Source organism: Podarcis erhardii, assembly GCF_964252035.2.
Source record: "Podarcis erhardii genome assembly, chromosome: 3".
NCBI classification, from domain to species: domain Eukaryota; kingdom Metazoa; phylum Chordata; class Lepidosauria; order Squamata; family Lacertidae; genus Podarcis; species Podarcis erhardii.
In genome coordinates this window covers 1,644,676-1,664,951 of record NC_138507.1, presented here as the reverse complement: position 1 = coordinate 1,664,951, position 20,276 = coordinate 1,644,676, and the positions used below count along the sequence as shown (strand labels likewise).

The window sequence follows — 20,276 nt, the reverse complement described above, 5'->3', positions numbered from 1 at the left end:
TTCCTTGGAAATAACTTTGTTTAAGAATGTGATCATTCAAGCTTTACAGGAAGGAAATTAGTTAGAGTATAATAATAGGTATTAAGTAAAACACCTATTCGTGTATTCTAACGCAGAGACCATGTAGGAGAGAGTAGATCTAGAAATTTTAACTACCGGTATATGCTGAGTCTACTGCTAGTTCCTCTGCTGTATATACACTAGAAAGAGGATTGTGACAAAGTAATTTTGAATCAGTAAATGGAAGATTTGCTGCTTATATTAGATTAAGCCATCACATTTCTTCAATAACTTAACATAATGTTTGCCTTTATTTTCATTTAGATCTTATTAAAGCATATGCAATTGCTACATAGCTCAACCCTTAGTGTTTTGTAAGAGATTTTTTAAAAATAAAATTCTTATACATAGCAATTTAAACCAATCTGTGCATGCATGATATAGAACGTGTGCATCCCACTTTTTACAACTTGCAGAACTGCAAGTTATAAAATTAATTATTTGATTAAGTTAGAAGACTGAAAGCTTAAAGTGCATTTAAGATTATTTCCATCTCAGATTTCTAGTGACTTAGCCTTCCATGTTTCTCTATAAAAGCTTTTAACCCTTCCCACAAATGTTTTGCTGTCTACCCTAGCTGAACAGGAGATTTCACATGGTATTGCTCTTGTTCATACACATATACAATTTCTAAGAAGGCTTCTTATGAACAATGCCTTTATTTTAAGAAAGCATTAAGTCTGAAGCTATGGCTCAATTATTTCAGCATTTTGTACCCACAGACCTGGCATGTGACTGTGAATTAAATGTTTTATGAACACTAGAAGAAAGACAAAGACAAGTATGCTGCCAAGAAAAACTCTAATAAAACAGGCAAAGGAGGGACTTCCGGAGGCGGCGCCATCGGCAATGGCGGACTCCTTCTGAGTAAGAAGGGGAAGCTCCGCAGAAATCGGGTCTACCCGCTACAGCGAAGCGGGGACCCTGCCAAAAACCGCAGGCGGGTGAAGCCTGCGAGCATGGGACTTGGCGGGCACCTTTGCGCTCCCCCCGTTTTGGAAAGGGGCTCGGAAAAGAGCTCCGGAACAGGACGGGGGGGTGTGGCGCAGTGCTGAGAGTTAATCGCTACTTCTGCGGAGTGAAGCTGCACAGCTGATGCCGGAGAGCGCTGACCTTTTTTCCTTTGAAAATTCGGCTGCTAAACTACAACCCGTGAGTAAGAACTTGATAAAAACGGGAGATCAAAGGATTTGCCTCCTTTGATCGGCACAACGAACTTGAATTTGGCTCTGAAGCGGGAAGGCACAAAAAGGAAGTCCGTCTTCCGCTTTTGTAAATAGGATTAAAGCAAAGACTTTTGAAGCTAAGAACTGGGAAAAGTTGACTATAAGGAGTTTAACTTCAATGCCTGTTGAAAGAACTCCCCCCTAAAGTTGGGGGGTGAGAAGAAACTTGTTGCCTGAGGGGAAAAAAGGGAGGAAATTAAGACCACCGCTTAACCCCTGCTATTGGGCTGCCAGAGACTGTAAGGAAAGCCCTGCACCATTTGTTGTTGCAATATGGTTACTTTGTATATGAACTGTATAAAATTTTGAGAGACTCTTTTTGCAACTGTTGCCTCTGATTGAAGGATATTATTGTATTTAGAAGCAAGCCATTTTGAAAGGAACATTGTTGCCAAGGTGCTCCCCTACAGGAGGTCTGTGTTATTACTGGGGATTTTCCATTGCAGCTGGCTAGGAAACTTTTTCCACTACAAAAGAATCTGACTGTGAGAGTGACCTTGAAGAAGATAAGTAATGGATCAACTCCAACCTCAGGAAAAACCCCAGGAAAAAGCTCCAAGAGTAAAAACCAGGCAGCAGCAGCGAAGACAATCAATTGTAGCCCGTCCAGTTATAGAAAAGGAAGAAACTGGTCAATCTGGGACAAAAGGCGGGGGCTCTGAAGAGACACTTAGTGCATCATTAGATAAAATTTTTGGAGCATTAGAAAAACTGTCAGCTAAAATTGACTTAAACACTACAACTATTAGTTCAAATACACAGGCTATCGACAGGCTGCTGCAGGAATCTAAAGTGACAAGAAGGATTGCAGAGGACGCAAAAGAGAAGGTACTAGAAGTAGAGCAAAAGATTCAGCCAATTAATAGACAACTTGAAGACCACAAGACGCAATTGTCCTTATTTGAACTTAGAGATAAACAGGCCAATCTGAGGATCAGAGCAGTCCCAGAAGTGGAAGAAAATAATTTGAGTGAATTTCTGACACAGGAATTTGAAGAATTCTGGGGCCTTGATCAAGACAAAGATTTCAAGATAGTGACCTCCTTTAGATTTGGTAAAGGTGGTAAAGGAAAGAAGAACAGAGCAAGAGATTGCCTGATCACACTTAGATCTAAAGAAGAGAGAGACAAAATATTGGGCCTGCACTACAAGAAATCATTGGAGATAGAGGACTCTAGGATTGAGATATTTAAAGACATCCCAAAACACTTATTGGACCTTAGGGCTAAATACAGAGACCTAGTGCACTTGCTAAGAAGAAACAACATTATCTTTAGGTGGGAGTTTCCACAGGGTTTGTCCTTTACCTACAAAGGGAAAAAAGTGAGAAGAAGATCAGAAGAAGATAAAGAGAGATTTTTGAAAGACCACGAGGAACATCTACAAAAAGAGTCAGAGGAAGGAGAACCGAAGATACCAAAGCCAGGAGCTTTGGACACAGGAAAGTTACCACTGGGATGGGATAAATCAGAGAAAGCGAAACCACCAACAGACCAAGAACAACTACTGGGAGCAGTAGGAGGAACAGAATAACTACACAATGTCTTTGCAGATGCTAAGTTGGAACATCCGAGGGTTGAATTCCCCTGACAAGAGGAAAAGAATTTTTCATTTGTTGAGAAAGGAGAAATTGGACTTGATTTGTTTGCAAGAAACTCACGTGACCAGAATACACAGGAAAGTTTTAATCAATAAAAGATTAGGCCAAGAATTTATTTCATCTGACAAAGTTAAAAAGAGAGGAGTTGTGATTTACGCAAAAGAAAGCCTATTACCCAAATTTGTTTTTAAAGATGATCACGGAAGATTTGTGGCGATTGAGATACAATTTCAAGGAGAGAAATTTGTAATTAATTATGCACCAAATGAGGGGAAATCAGAATTTTTTAAGAAACTGCATGAGACACTGTTGGACTTTATGGACTGCAATATTATCATGCTTGGAGATATGAATGGTGTGGTTTCGACAAATATGGATAAGTCAGAAAGACAAGTGGTGACCAAGGATGGAAGACTACCAAAAACTTTTTTTGAAATGACAGACAATATGAATTTAATTGATACATGGAGAACTAAGAACCCCCTAGGTAGAGAGGGAACTTTCTTTTCTGAAGCCCAAAAGACTTGGACTAGAATTGACCAAATTTGGATAACCAGAGGACTAGCTCCCAAGATTCGAAAAGTGGAAATTTGCCCAAAAACTTGCTCCGACCACAACCCTGTGAAGATGGAAATGAAAGTAACATCGACTGGCTCCTTCAGATGGAGGATGAATGACACCCTGTTTAGAGACCAGGAAATTATTAAGAAGGCCCAAAAAATTATGAGAGACTATTTTGAGATAAATTTGAAGACTTCTGTGGAAAAAAGAATAATTTGGGACGCTAGCAAAGCCGTAATGAGAGGATTTTTGATTCAGCAGAATGTATTAAAAAAGAGAACTCAAGAGGAGAAAAAAGAAAAGATCTTGGGGAAAATAAGAGAAGGAGAGAGGAAACTTAGATCTAAGCCGAAGTCACAAGAGATCTTAAGAGAAATCAAACTTTATCAAGTACAATATATGAAAATGATAAACCAAGAGATAGAATGGAAAATTAAACAGATGAGAGAAAAGACTTTTGACTCAGCGAATAAATGTGGGAAGCTGCTAGCATGGCAGTTGAAGAAGAGACAAAAATTAAACACCATTACTAATCTTGAAGTTGATGGTAAGAACATACAGAATCCACAGGAGATAAGAAATTGTTTTCAGAGATATTTCAAACAACTTTATACACAAGGGCCACAGAATGAGACCAAAATTGACCAATTTTTGAAAATTAATGGATTACAAAAAAATTATCAAGAAAATAAACTACTTTTGAATTACAAAATAACAGAACAAGAGGTGGAAGGTGCTATCCAGAATATGCAATTGGGCAAATCTCCAGGGCCTGATGGATTAACCTCCAAATACTATAGAACTTTGAAAGACTACTTAATTCAACCACTAAAGGAGGTTTGCAATGAAATTATGGAGGGGAAAAAAGCGCCAGAGTCGTGGCAAGAAGCCTACATCACACTTATATCGAAAACTGAGACCGAGAAGACACAACTTAAGAACTACCGCCCCATATCCCTGCTTAATGTGGATTATAAAATCTTTGCAGATATTCTGGCTAAAAGATTGAAAAAAGTATTAGCTGAAACGATACATAAAGATCAGGCTGGCTTTCTCCCTGGTAGACACCTATCTGACAACATGAGGAATGTAATTAACATTTTGGAAAAGTTACAAGTGAATATTAATACAGAAGCAGTTTTGATATTTGTGGATGCGGAGAAAGCCTTTGACAATATTTCTTGGAGTTTTATGAAGAAAAACCTTCAGGGGATGGGGGTAGGACAAAATTTTGAAAACGGTATAGGTGCGATTTATTCTGAGCAAAAGGCTAAACTGATAGTTAATAATGTGGTGACGGAAGAGTTTAGGATTGAGAAAGGGACACGACAAGGCTGCCCAATTTCCCCATTGCTTTCTATTTCGGTCCTGGAAGTTTTGCTAAACATGATAAGATGGGACCACTTGATACAGGGTATTCAGGTCGGAGTTAAACATTATAAACTTAAAGCTTTTGCAGATGACCTTGTATTGACATTACAGGAGCCAATAGCTAGCACTAAGAGGGCCTTAGAATTAATCCAGGAATTTGGCCAAGTGGCAGGATTCTTTCACCTTTGGTGGACATGCCCAAGGATTAAGGCTTTCTGGGAGATGATATATCAAGTCAAGTCAAGTCAAGTACTTTATTACGGTCATAGACCAGCATAAACAAAACATATACATAGATAGTATAACAGTATGAATCCAGGTGAATAATTATTAAATAAATAGGAGCTAGAACCAAACGTAGATTTAAACATATACATAGAGTACTTAATTAAGGATAGACAATGGGTCTAAAAATTTATAAGAAAGATTAAAAGATTAAAAGATCAGTTAACGCAGCTATATGGGTTGGGCTTCAGAAGTGCGGATCTAATAATATGGGCCTTCAGTTTAGGATTGAATTGTAGCATAGATCATTATTCGTCAGATATCTATCATGGCAGCGCAATATCTGGTGACTGAATATGTGACTTCTGGGCTCTCTTCCTGTGAACCAGACCAAGTTTTATTGCGACAAAAGCCAGCGACACCAAACACCACAAGACCAAACAAAAAGAAATCAACAACAACATCAAGAAGAAGAAGAAGAAAAAAGATTACACAAGGGAACTTCGCAGTGTGCCACTCAACAAAAGAAATTTACGCTTCCTGATTGCTAAAGTGCAAAATTTGGCCACCTCATATGATATTGAGCTTGAGGAATCTTCCAGAAGGTATTTTCGTATAATTTCGGGGGAGGATTCCAAATAATGTTGTAGGGGTATAAATTTTGATAAAAGCGGCAAAATGAGTTGAGCTCGTTCTTCACTATAAAATTTGCAAAATAGAAGGATGTGAGTGACAGATTCTACCTTATTAGGCATACAGGGGCAGAGACGTGCATGCATTGGTACCCGCGTGAATTTGCCGTACAGCACTGCTGAGGGCATTGTCTCAAAGCGGGCTCTAGAGAAAGCCCATCTATAAGCTTCGTTAGTGATGTTAGTTAAGTAAGGGGCAGCTGCAAAGTTAGGCCAAGCTTTTAAACATCTATATGTCTCCGGGAGTAGAGCGTCTTCTTGTTGTAATTCGACATCGTAAAGTCTCTGAATGATAATTGCCTTTGCCTTGTTCTGAGTTCCGAGAAAAAGATTTTCAAGGTTTAGGCCAATTTGTTTGATCTTGTTAGCTATTTGCATAAGCCAAGGAGGATAGGGAACTGCGGCCAGGAAGCAAGGTAGCAGTCCCTTAGGATTGTAATGGATTTTCAGCCAGAGGCATATTGCTTGCTCCCAGACTTTTAATTCCACTCTGGGTAGTCCTGCCTCTTGCCTTAAGACTGCATTGGGTGTACACTTTGGGGTAGCAAATAGTGATCTTAAGAATTTTGATTGTACTGTTTCAAGGGTCTTAAGGTTGGCAGAGGGGCTAATTTGAGTGCCATACAGGAGTTGGACTAAAGATTTTGCCTGAAAAACTTTTAGGGCCATCGGGAGGAAGCCAGCTCCTTTCCTTCTGAATAATCTAAGGATGGCATTTGCACTTCTTCCTGCTGATATAGCTGCTGTGGTCAGGTGTGTTGACAATTTGGCATTATAAGAGAAAGTAATGCCTAAGTATTGGAAGGTCTTAGTCTGTTCAATGGCGTTTCCCTTTACGCTCCAATTATCTTTCCTGAAGGAGCGGTTAAAATGTACAATTTTGGTTTTGGCAAAGTTAATTGTTAACAGTTCAGTGTTACATTGGTCACTAAACTTTCCTAAGGCACGTTTCAGACCCACTTTGGTTTGAGAGAGAAGAACAGCGTCATCTGCATACATTAAAACTGGTACTTTTCTGCCGTTAGAGAACACGGGGGGGGGGGGGTTTCGATTTCACGGCAGCATGTGACCAGGGAGTTAACATAGATGTTAAATAAAAATGGGGCTAATAGGCATCCTTGTCTAACTCCTCTTTGGACTGGGATTTCTCTAGAAAGTCTGCCGTCCTGTGCAAGTCTTATCTGGAGGGTATTGTTCTCATGAAGCTTAATCATCAGAAGTAATAACCTTCTGTTAATACCCATATTGGCCAGTTTGGCCCAGAGCCTACCCCTGGATACAGAATCAAATGCTGCCTTTAGGTCTACAAAGGCCGCATACAGTGACTTTTTCCAATGTTTCACATACTTATAGACAAAATAATCTAACACTAAGCAGTGATCAATGGTGGAACGTCCAGATGTAAACCCTGCTTGTTCAATTTCTAGTAAATCATTATGATCTAACCATTCACATAATTTTAGGCATAGATGTTTTGTATAAAGTTTGCAGATCACATTCAGAAGACTAATTGGTCTATAATTAGATGGGTCAGAGGGGTTACCCTTTTTAAATATAGGAACAATTATAGCCAGTCCCCAATCTTTAGGGATTTCAGTTGTCTTATCTATATATGAAAATAGATTTGCAAGAACCGGGGCCCACCAGTTTATTTGCGCTTTCAGAAGTTCAGCGACAATGAAATCACTTCCTGGGGCTTTGCCAGATTTCATTTGTAGAATTAATGAAGTGATTTCAGTTTCAGATGTTGGGGGCCATGATGTATCATTGTCTAAGGGGATGTTAAGCAGCGCAGAAGGTCGGTGTTCCCTAAACAGCACTTTATAGTGCTCTTCCCATGAGTTTGCAGGGATTATTGTGCCCTCGTTAGGAGCTTTGGTTTGGCTGGAGATAATTTTCCAGAAGTTGGTATTGTCTTTTTCTATTGACGCTTTTATGAGGGCCTGCCAGATGAGAGAGTCTGCGGTTCTTTTTTTGGTTTTTAGTAACTCTTTGTAGTTCTTTTTTTTAAGTTGTAACTCTAGTTTAGTGATAGGGTTAGGATTTTGCTGGAAGGCCTTAAAGCATTCCCTGAGTGTAAGTTTTGCCTGGATGCATTCGCGGTCAAACCATTTTTTGTTGGTAGGGGACTCATTGTGGCTAGATCTCCCGAGTCTTGACAATAACGGTTGGAGTTTTTGGATTAATGTGTTATAATGGTCAATTGGGGAGGTCTCTTCAGTATCGTTGGAGGTCAGATCAGCCCAGAGGAGTTGACCTTCCATTGATTGTGTCCAAATGCTAAAATTGTTATTAACATAAGGGGACCATTTAATTCTGGATCTACCTATTTGTTGTAGAACATTAGGATCAGGGGACTGTGGGGCGAGCCCACATCTAGAGGGTTCCCAAAATTCAGTCCTTTTAAGATTTAGGGGGAGATGGTCACTTTCGGTTCTTATATCTACAGTAAATTCAATATATTCATCAAAGAGTTCTTGGGAGACAAGGATGTAGTCAATAACAGAATGCCTTAAGCCTGACCAATAAGTAAATTGGCCAGGACAGTCTCCCGAGGAGAGGCAGTTTAAAATGACAAGGTTTAATCTAAGTGCCATTAGAAAGAGACATGTACCAGCGAAATTGGTAACTGGGTCAAGTGAATGACGCCTGAATAGGGGCCAGTGTTCATCATTAGCATTTAGGGGACCCATTCCACTTTCGTTGATTAGCTGTTCGTCTGAATGGCCTAACCTTGCATTAAAGTCCCCACCAATAATTAGGGAGGCAGAGGGAAACTTATTTGAGACAAGGAGAATGCAGTCTTCCAGTTCGTTCCAGATGTTTTTAAGATCAGTTTGTTTCATGAGTGGGTGAATATAAACATTGATGCATATGATCTTAAAGTGGGTAGAGAATATTTTCACAGCCAAAATCCATTTTTTATCGATTTTCAATTGGGTGGGGGAGGTTCCTAGATCTGTCGATACGAAGGTGCTCAGACCTCCCGCCAGTCTTCCGCCTTTTGGGCCGATTGAGGCACAGGAATGGAAAGCAAAATAATTGTGTAGGTCAAAAGGATTTTGCATCCAGGTTTCTTGGAGCAGAATGATCTTGAACTGTGATACGTAGGTTAGAACGTCTTTGTCCATTGTTTTCGATTGCCACCCAGCAACGTTCCAGGATAGTAATAGAGGTGAGAGTCATTTTGTCTCTTCAATAGCATCTAGGACTTTCCCGGAGTCGTGGAAGATGCAACCATTGGGTGGTGAAGTCTCCGGTAATGTGATTAGGGGCGCCACAGAGATTTCGGCGTGGATTTCAGTTGGGCAGAGTAGGGGGGGGTGTTCTGACGTGACCTGAGGAGATTCATATTCCATTTTTCACTCCAAGTTAGGTGGAGTATTTGCCTCTTTTGTGGGCGCTAGGTCTTCAGAGTTGCGAAGATAGAGTAATAACTCATCTAGTCTTTCCGTTATCTCTGTTTGTTCGGCTTTTGGGAGATGGGAGAAGGAAACAAGTAACTCCTGCTCCATCGAATTCTCTAGATGAGTAGCCTTTGACAGGAGGGGCATGGGGGTCTCTGTCCAACTAATTAAGTCTGAGGGTGGAGAGGTAGAGCTCATAGTAGGTGGGGTGCCCTCAGTTTTAATTGCTTTCCTTTTAGCTGGAAAGTAGGGTATAAGAGGGCAAATCTTAGTGTTGATAAAAACTCTTGTAATAAAAAATCCAAAATTAGTCAGGGAGCTTCGTAGAGACATCATATAAGTTGGAAACTTTTTAGATTCGAAGGTGAGCAGTATCCTCTGCATGTGTGGCTTGCTGTAAATGTGGACAGTGGATTTCAGATCGATGGAAAGGGGATTTACGCCCAAAAGCTCAGCTAGATGCCTTCTTGCGACATGTATAGACGACCAGTTAACAACCTGACCTTTGAAGGGGAGGATAATTAAACAGAGTCTAGTGGCTTGTAGTGAAAGATTGTAGGAAGATGTGGTGTGTAGATCTTCCATAGTTTGTTCATTTTCAAATTTGCAGCCAGTCTGCGAAGTTGAGCGCAGTAGGGCAGGTACTCTGGGAGTTGGTTCGGTCGTATCCTCCGGTGAAGCGTCTACGGGGCTGACATTAACTTTTGGGGATACAAAGGATATGATCTTCTCTAAGGAGCCTTTGATGTCTCTTATGTATTTGATGATATATAATGAACTAAAAAAGGTACTTAAGTACACTTTCCCTAAGAAACCAGAGGCCTTTCTCCTGGGCTTAGTCGGCCAATTGGTGTTAAAGAAGGACAGGAATTTTTTTATGTATGTAACAGCAGCAGCAAGAATACTCATCGCAAAGCATTGGAAGACACAAGACCTACCCACTCTGGAAGAATGGCAGATGCAAGTAATAGAATATATGGAGATGGCGGAAATGACTGGCAGAATCCGAGACCAGGGAGAAGAGTTGGTGGAAGAAGATTGGAAGAAATTTAAAATTTATTTACAGAAATATTGTAAAATTTTTGAAAGTTAATGGCATTGAAATGAACTGAAGGGGTTCTAGCAACAAGGTTAAAAATAAGATTGGATGGATAGTTAGACAAATAAACTGGATATGAATTTGCTGAATTAATTTGTAACAGGGATACAAAAGAGGGGGATGCGAGGAAGTCAAGAAAATAAGTGAATCAAAGATGAGAAGCAAAAAGAGGGATTTTTGTGTTTTTTCTTTTTTGTCTTAAAATGTGTTGTTGTTTTTCTTTTTTCGAAATTACTTTTTCTTTATTTTTTATGTATTTTACAATTTTTGTGTATTTGCTCTTGTTTTTTCTTATGTTTGTTGTCTTTTTTAAAAACTTAAATATGTCAGGAGTGCTCTGATGGTGTTTCCTGCTTGGCAGGGGGTTGGACTCGATGGCCCTTGTGGTCTCTTCCAACTCTATGATTCTATGATTCTATGATTCTATATTTACTAAAAAAAAAAAAAAAAACAGGCAAAGGATTCTTGCTGATAGTTTATATGTTGTGGCTCTTTTGGGACGGCACTAACAAGCAGATCCTTCACACTGTCAAGCGACCCATTGTTGGGCAGTGGAGTAATATCCAACAGATGACACAAAAGGGGATATAATCTGTGGAATTCATAGCTTGCTTGGAGAGGTTCTTTCTAAAGGCAGGCCCATGAGATAAGAAGATAGGCTGCGTGTCTGGTAGCACATTGTCATATCCGTGGTTACTCACTAGAAAAAGAACAAACAAATTCTCATTTACTGCCCTCTTTTGACATTCATATGTATACAGCTATGTTTCAAGAGACTATTAGACTCTTTAGACCTCTTTCCCAGAAAAACAACAACTGCTGGAACATGCAGTCATATGACCTTGGTTATATCAGTAATAACAGATATACCTCTGTAGATAGGTTTGGGTTTTTAGTCCCCAAACTTCTCAGACATCAAGATTTTATTACTTAGTTATTTATTATAACCCACCAAGTACATGGTTCTATTTCTCCCCACTTTATCCTCACAACAACCCTGTGAGGGAGGTTAGACTGAGAACTGTGACTGGTCCAGGCCCCCCAGTGAGTTCCACGGCTGAGGAGGGATTTGAACCCTGGTCTCCACACGTCCTAGTCTACCATTCTAACCACTATACCACACTAACTCACTATGTATCACTATGACTAGGAGTTATTGAACTGGCACAATATGAGAACTTTAATGTGGCTATTAAGCTTGAACTGATTGAGACGACTGATAAAATCCTATGGCACAAGATACACATGAAACATTTACCAGACAGTCTGCAGACAGGTAGGGTCTTCAGCCTGTGTACCAGATGGAGCTGATAGACAGCTGCCCTGGACACAGGACCTAGGTTTTTTGGGGGGGGAGTTATCTGTCCTGTCTTCACGCTTTTTATGATGGAGGACCGCTGTAGCCAGCCCCAACGACACGTTCTCAAGATGGAGGGTGAGGGAACAGTTGCAGTCGCATGCGGTTCCTGCGCAATGTTTGCCATCTTGCCAAAGGTTGCAGGCAGCTTTACCTGCAGCAATTGCATGTTGATTGCCCTCTTAAAAGACAAAGTCCAGCAACTGGAGGAACGTGTAGCTACGCTCCAAAGAATTAGAGAGCTGGAGCTCTTCTTGGAAGCAACAGAGCACACCGTCTCCACCAAGGAGGAGACAGGGGACTCCCCTGAGAAGGAGGCTAGTTCACCAACACAGGTGCCAGATATATGGAGAAACGTGACTCAAAGAAGTAGGAGGCCCAGGGTTCGCTCTGATTGTTTAGAAATACACAATCGCTTTGAGGTCCTCTCCCCTAGCATGGAAGACGAAGAGCAGACTCCATTTGAGGATCTCTCCCTCATTACAGTCGATCAGGTATATGAAGACGAGCAGCAAAGTCAGTCCTCAGGGAATGTGCAGGTGACCTTGGAACGGACAGCTCACGGAAGAACCCCGACCAGACCTAAGAGGAGGCGTGTAGTGGTGATAGGGGATTCCCTACTGAGGGGAACAGAAGCAGTGATCTGTGGGCCTGACAAGATGTCTTGGGAAGTATGCTGTCTCCCCGGGGCTAAGATCCAAAATGTAACTGAACGACTGCAAGGAATCATAAAACCCACTGACAAATACCCCTTCCTCTTGGTTCATGTGGGAACCAATGACACTGCAAGCAATAGCCTCCAGAAGATCAAAAGAGACTACGAGGCTCTGGGCAGGAAATTGAAGCAATTAAATACACAAATTGTCATCTCATCTGTCCTCCCAGTTGAACGACGTGGCCCAGGGAGAGAGGGAAAAATAGTGGAAGTGAACAGCTGGCTTTGCAAATGGTGTAAACAGGAACGGTTTGGATTCTTAGATCACGGACTGCAGTTTCTTGAAGATGGACTTCTGGCAAGCAATGGGCTGCACCTCACAACAGTTGGGAGGAATGTTTTTGCCAAAAATCTCAGAAACCTCATCAGGAGGGCTTTAAACTGACTAATGTGGGGGAGGGAGACAGTGCTCCTGAAGGTAGGAGTCTATCAACTGATGAAGATGATCATCCAAATGTCATAGACCAAATGGAGCAAACAGCACGCAGACCTAGTGGTGGGAGGAAAAAATCCTTAAATAAGAGACACGGGGGAATGATTAATGGACTTCAATGTCTGTACACTAATGCGCAAAGCATGGGAAATAAACAAGATGAGCTTGAGCTCTTGGTACAGCAAACTAAGTATGACATAATAGGCATCACTGAAACCTGGTGGGATAAGTCCCACGACTGGAATGTAATAATGGAGGGGTACAATCTATTTCAGAGAAACAGACCAGACAAGAAAGGAGGAGGAGTGGCGTTATATGTCAGGGATGTGTATACCTGTGAAGAGTTCAAAGATTTAGAACCTCAAAGCCAAAGTGAGAGCATTTGGGTCAAAATTAAGGGAGAGAAGAATAACAGGGACCTCATTGTGGGAGTTTACTATAGATCCCCAAGCCAAACGGAGGACATAGATGATGCCTTCCTGGAACAGATGGCCAAGCATGCAAAAGGAAGGGAGATAGTAGTAATGGGGGACTTTAATTACCCGGATATTTGTTGGATGTCAAACTCAGCCAAGAGCATAAGGTCAAACAGATTCCTCACTGGCCTTGCAGACAACTTCGTTGTCCAGAAAGTGGGAGAAGCAACAAGAGGAACAGCCATTTTAGATCTGGTCCTAACCAATGTTGATGACCTGGTTAGTGGGGTAGAAGTGGAAGGATCATTAGGCACGAGTGATCATGCTCTTCTGAAGTTTACTATACAGTGGAAAGGAGCAGCCAAGCATACTAGGACTCAATTTCTTGACTTTAAGAAAGCTGACTTCATAAAACTTAGGGAAGTGCTGGGTGAGATCCCATGGACAGTAATACTAAAAGGAAAGGAAGTTCATGATGGCTGGGAGTTTGTTAAGAGGGAGATAGTAAAAGCACAACTTCAGGCAATGCCAATGAGATGGAAACATGGAAGGTGCCTAAAGAAGCCAGGGTGGCTATCTAAAGAACTTTTAACTGAGTTAAGATTAAAAAAGGATGTGTACAAAAAATGGAAAAGGGGGAAACCACCAAAGAGGAATTCAAACAAATAGCCAGCACGTGTAGACACAAAGTCAGAAAAGCTAAAGCACAGAATGAACTCAGGCTTGCTAGAGAGGTTAAAAGCAACAAAAAAGGCTTTTATGGGTATGTTCGTAGCAAAAGGAAGAACAAAGAAACAGTCGGGTCACTCAGAGGAGAAGATGGTGAAATGCAAACAGGGGACACAGAAAGGGCTGAACTCCTCAATGCCTTCTTTCCCTCAGTCTTCTCCGATTAAGAAAACAATGCCCGACCTCAAGAATTTGGAGCAAATGATTCAGCAGAGGAAACACAGCCCAGAATAACTAAGGAGATAGTACAAGAATACTTGGCTAGTTTAGATGTATTCAAGTCTCCAGGGCCAGATGAACTGCATCCAAGAGTATTAAAAGACTGGCAGATGTGATCTCAGAACCACTGGCAGTCATCTTTGAGAATTCCTGGAGAACAGGCGAAGTCCCGGCAGACTGGAGGAGGGCAAATGTTGTCCCTATTTTCAAAAAGGGGGAAAGAGAGGACCCAAATAATTACCGCCCAGTCAGTCTGACATCAATACCAGGGAAGATTCTGGAGCAGATCATTAAGCAAACAGTCTGTGAGCACCTAGAAAGGAATACTGGGATCACCAATAGTCAGCATGGATTTCTGAAAAATAAGTCATGTCAGACTAACCTGATCTCGTTTTTTGACAGAATTACAAGCCTGGTAGATGAAGGGAACGCAGTGGATGTAGCCTACCTTGATTTCAGCAAGGCATTTGACAAGGTGCCCCATGATATTCTTGTAAAGAAGCTGGTAAAATGCAGACTTGACTATGCTACCACTCAGTGGATTTGTAACTGGCTGGCTGACCGAACCCAAAGGGTGCTCATCAATGGTTCCTCTTCATCCTGGAGAAGAGTGACTAGTGGGGTGCCACAGGGTTCTGTCCTGGGCCCCGTCTTATTCAACATCTTTATCAATGACTTGGATGATGGACTCAAGGGCATCCAGATCAAATTTGCAGATGACACCAAACTGGGAGGGGTGGCTAACACCCTGGAGGACAGGATCACACTTCAAAACGACCTTGACAGATTAGAGAACTGGGCCAAAACAAACAAGATGAATTTTAACAGGGAGAAATGTAAAGTATTGCACTTGGGCAAAAAAAATGAGAGGCACAAATACAAGATGGGTGACACCTGGCTTGAGAGCAGTACATGTGAAAAGGATCTAGGAGTCTTGGTTGACCACAAACTTGACATGAGCCAACAGTGTGACGTGGCAGCTAAAAAAGCCAATGCAATTCTGGGCTGCATCAATAGGAGTATTGCATCTAGATCAAGGGAAGTAATAGTGCCACTGTATTCTGCTCTGGTCAGACCTCACCTGGAGTACTGTGTCCAGTTCTGGGCACCACAGTTCAAGAAGGACACTGACAAATTGGAACGTGTCCAGAGGAGGGCAACCAAAATGGTCAAAGGCCTGGAAACGATGCCTTATGAGGAACGGCTAAGGGAGCTGGGCATGTTTAGCCTGGAGAAGAGAAGGTTAAGGGGTGATATGATAGCCATGTTCAAATATATAAAAGGATGTCACATAGAGGAGGGAGAAAGGTTGTTTTCTGCTGCTCCAGAGAAGCGGACATGGAGCAATGGATCCAAACTACAAGAAAGAAGATTCCACCTAAACATTAGGAAGAACTTCCTGACAGTAAGAGCTGTTCGACAGTGGAATTTGCTGCCAAGGAGTGTGGTGGAGTCTCCTTCTTTGGAGGTCTTTAAGCAGAGGCTTGACAACCATATGTCAGGAGTGCTCTGATGGTGTTTCCTGCTTGGCAGGGGGTTGGACTCGATGGACCTTGTGGTCTCTTCCAACTCTATGATTCCATGATTCTATGATTCTATGAATTGACCTGCGCCTCCATGGACAGCTGTGAGTCCAAAATGACTCCCAGGCTGCGCACGTGGTTCTTCAGGGGCACAGTTACCGCATTCAGGACCAGGGAGTCGTCCACATCAGCCCACCCCATCCCCCCAAAACAGTACTTCTGTCTTGTCAGGATTCAACCTCAATTTGTAACACTGTAGGGTAAAGTGGGATAACCTAACTCTGGCTAACCACAACATACTATAGTTACTGAATCACACTGGTTTTCAATGGTGAGTTTGGTGTTGTTGTTTTTTTTAACAAAGCAGGTTCAAAGGTTAATGAATGGTTCAAAGGTGACTGAAAGAATACTTACATACAAATTCAGATTTGTTTTGCAAGATTTCCCATCCTTCATCAGCAACTGCTAAAATAGGTTGAATTCTACAGCTGTGTTGGTAATGCAGTCTACTTGGGATATCCTCCTTCTTATCGACACGCATGTGAGGATGAACATTGGCTAAGCATTTTATACTTCAGCAAATTTCCCTTCAGATAAAATCCAAACAGAAGGCTTTAATAGAAGGATCCTGAGAAATTGTTTGGTTTACATGCACAAAAAAGAAGCTGGTGGTCAAGAAATGTGTAGCTAATAGATAAACAAATCTGCCTACTGCAAGATTGTGGTCAATTGCTTGCTGTATTCCCAGATTTCACTAGGATTTTATGCAGTCTAACTTGACAACCATTGCAATCATAATATATTAAGCACATGTGCATAGTCTTGTAACACTGTAAAGACCAATTAATCTATTGTGGCATGAGCTTTCATAGTCCAAGTCTTCAATCCTACATGCACTTACCTGGAAGTAAACACCACTGAATTCAATGTGGCTTTTTTCTGAGTTGACCTATACAGTTTTCCCCTGTAATGCTCACTTCATCAGATGCATAAAGTGTTAAGCAGCTACAGCTTTATGCTATAAAGCGAAGTGTTACAATAAAGTATAATATGTAAGGCCAGTTCATGGTATGATATACCAACCGCAATTCAAGCTGAATTTAAACAAGACAGGTGATGAGAAAAAATCACACATCATATGTAAGGTTCTTTACATAAACACAGGCCTGTGTGTATGACGCATTTACATGTCACACCAGTTCCCCGCCCCGCTGTGGGGCATGTAAATTCTGTGTACATACATATTGGCACATAGGTCCAGGCCACCCATATATAATTACTAGTTGCATGCTCCCAGTATCCCAGTTAAGTTAAGCCTCAGGTGAGTATTTCTCAGGTACTAGTTCAGGACTAGTTCAAGGGTCCCCAACCAGTATAAAGTGTACACATGGGGCGAGAGGAAGACGTGCTGCTAGTTGGGGGAGGGGTAGAAATCCTCCCAGGTGCCAGAGCCCAGCCAAGACTAGCTCACCATGCCCCCCCCCCCGGTGCCTAGAAGGTGCCAAGAGCAACCTTCTTTCCCTTCATTACTCCATGACCACTCACTTCCATGACCAATCTCTGGCATCTGATAAGAGGGAGTTGGTCTTTAAAGGGACCAAGCCTAGCATGTTCACCAGACTTTCATTTCTGCCAGTACAGCTGCAGTCAGCCTGCTCCTCAGTCACCAACTCAGACTGAAAGAAAACTTGTGCTCTCTTTACAACAAAAAACAAAACACTGACTGGAAAAGATGGCCCATTTCATGCACAGTGTTCCAGCACTGCCCTACTTCTGTTTTGAAAGTCATGCTCAAGATTAAGTTTAGGGCATGGGTAGGCAAACTAAGACACGGGGACCGGATCTGGCCCAATTGCCTTCTAAATCCAGCCTGCGGATGGTCTGGGAATCAGCATGTTTTTACATGAGTTGAATGTGTGCTTTTATTTCAAATGCATCTCTGGGTTATTTGTGGGGCATAGGAATTTGTTCATTTTTTCCCCTTTCAAAATAAAGTCTGGCCCCCCACAAGGCCTGAGGGACAGTGGACCGGCCCCCTGCTGAAAAAGGTTGCTGACCCCTGGTTTAGGGTAAGTTTAGGATTACGCTTCGGCTGGGAAAGGTAAAGAGCTCAAAGTGCATTACAAGCAGGGAGTCACCCAGCATCCTGCCAAAGTCCTTGCAGGCCTCCAAGTTCTCCTCTCCACATCCATTCAAAGCAATTAATTATAATTATTCGTAGCAGAATGATATGGTGCCCCGCCAGAGCCCCGGCAAGTCTTAAAAGTGAAAGAATTAACTCCGCAGAGGCTCCAGGCCCTTTTTGTAATTATTCCAAACATTAATTTTTCACTCACACAGTCCCATTTGTCATTATGATCCATATTAGTACTCCCATCTCTTTTCTTCTTCATTAGGTTTAAAGAACAATTTTTTTGGCATTGTCAGGCATTCTTAGGGGTGTGGTGTGCTGAGTAATTGATGTAACAAAAGATTTATAATGAAGCAATTGGCTCCCCCCCCCCAACACATACCTTCTTTTTGGCTTGAATGAAGTCATATTTCCAATTTAAATCTGTGCAGCCTTGTAACTGTTTCAATTTGGCAGTCCCTAATCTTGTCCTGTCATTACCAACACGTTTCTGTGCATTAATTCTAATTAATCCTTAAATGAACAGAAGCACCACTGCTCTCAATGGCAGCTCTCATTCCTTACGGGTTTTTAAATGATAGGGATGCTCTGTCCCGGTCATTTCGTGCCTTCTTCTGGTGCAAGAGCTGCATCAGGCGAAGGGCTGATCATTCTGGTCTCCATCCCGAGCAGGTTCCCCGACTCTGTCCTTCGGGGCGCTCCGGCCCCCCCCGCCCCCCCCCGCCCCAGGCTGCTCTCTTCAGCCCCGCTCCCGAGCGGCATCCCCGAGGCGCCCGCAAGGGCCACACGGGACCAGCCTCTTGCCCGGGATCCGGCCCGCGACGCTCCGGGGCCTCTGGGGGCCCGAGCCTCGCCCGGGCCGAGAAGGGGGTGGGGGGGAGGCGGGCGGCGAAGCCCCACGGGGGGGGAGGCCCCCTCTTTCCTCTGAGCGCGCCTGCGCGGTGAAGGAGGACCCCCCCCCGCTCGGGCTCCGCCTCTTCCCCTGGCCGAGTTCGCGTCCCGCGCTTGACCGCGGGAGAAGCTCGCGAAACCAGGAAGCGAGGAAAGCGGAGGAAAGTTCGCAGCCAGTCTTGACAGGGTGTTCCCCCCCCGCCCTGCGCAGGGACGCAGCAGCCCCCCCCCCCCGTCTCATCCTGGAGGGAGGCAGTTTGCCCCGCTCCTCTCTTTTTTCTTTCTTGTAAAGGAAAGCTCAGTGTCTGGGGCCCCTGCCTGGCCGGGGGTGCCCTTTCAGGCATTTTGGGTGCTATGCCCCCCCAGAAGTGTCCATGGGCGTAGCTGGGGGGCAGGGAGCAGCTGCCCCCTAATCAATACCAATCTGAGGTTCTGCCCCCCCCCCCAAATCCTGGCTACACCCATGGAAGTGTCACCGCAGCCCAGGTTCGCGGGGGGGGGGGCTGTGCTTTATGGCACCTTTCCCCCCATCTTGTCTCTTAGCTTCATGCAATGGAATCCGGCCTCCTTAGTAGAGCCTCCTTTTGCCTGGCACAGTGACTCCTGTATAGAAAGAAGCAGCAGCCATCTCTATAGCAGAGAAGGTGGTGGATGCCCAATACAAAAAGGGAATTCATGCTGCAGGATGGGGGGCAGCATTCCTATTAAGTTGTGGGTGAACATATCAGACGACACAGTGATTCTTCAAACAGCTCTTGTTTATTCACAGGCCAGAGCAGAACTGAACTGAAGGGTTCAGCCAACCTGCTTATATAGAGCTCCACTACAACGCAACAGTAACAACTTTCTGTAACTATCCAATCACTGAACGTCACTTTCAATCCCTTATTTGCATATGTGGACCTGCGTGAAAACTATCTACAGTGTCCCCCTGCTGGCCCAGAGTGAGAACTTTAGTACATAACAATTCCCTGTATAGACCATTTTTCCAAAGTGCCTAGGCGTTCTTACAAACATTATGAATGCATAAAATAATATGAGGAGTAGAGTGTAGACAAGAAACGTCACTCCCACCAAACTTTAATATTGCTTTTCCACTGAAGTACAGAACTAATGTATTTGTACAAAAATATGGAAGGAAACGAAAAGCTCTGCACTTGCTCACCCGCTAGTTCAAATGCAAATTCAAATGCAAAGAAACGAGTAAGAAAGGAGCACGCCCCTCCACAAGCAGTGAGGAAGGCAAAGAACAAAGCACATGGGAAAAGCCCCCTTAGTGCTCCATGAGTTTGAGGGAGGGAAAGGCTTTAATGCAACAGCAGGGGAAAGGGGGGGGGGAGGGATGGGGGTGCTGACCCAAAGTCAACTGTGATTTAAAGGAACAGTATTAGAAAGATGGAGAAGCCTGGTGCACTCTGACTGGCTCCTCAGATCTGTGTAAACTAATATAAAAATATAGTTTCACTTTTCTCATTTGTTTAGTTACTTGTCCATCTAATAACTATTTGGATCTGTCATGATGATATCCAAACATAACTACTGTATCTGTGAAATAAAGATCCATTTATTTCTTTATTTAATAAACTTAAATGACTTTGAAGGGTGGTAGATCACTGCCAGT

The 20,276-nt window shown here is 42.8% G+C and overlaps 1 protein-coding gene across 1 annotated transcript; it reads right to left on the bottom strand.

Moving 5' to 3' along the window:
• Positions 1 to 633: 633 nt before the first annotated feature.
• ENPP5 (ectonucleotide pyrophosphatase/phosphodiesterase family member 5) lies at positions 634 to 18,365 on the bottom strand (the record flags this gene model as incomplete). The annotated part of the gene is given in 6 exon segments (XM_081855952.1): positions 634 to 923; positions 8,350 to 8,384; positions 10,694 to 10,831; positions 10,834 to 10,941; positions 16,048 to 16,191; positions 18,329 to 18,365. Coding segments are annotated over 6 exon segments (639 nt in total). The 3' UTR covers positions 634 to 746.
• Between the last annotated feature and the right edge of the window lie 1,911 nt (positions 18,366 to 20,276).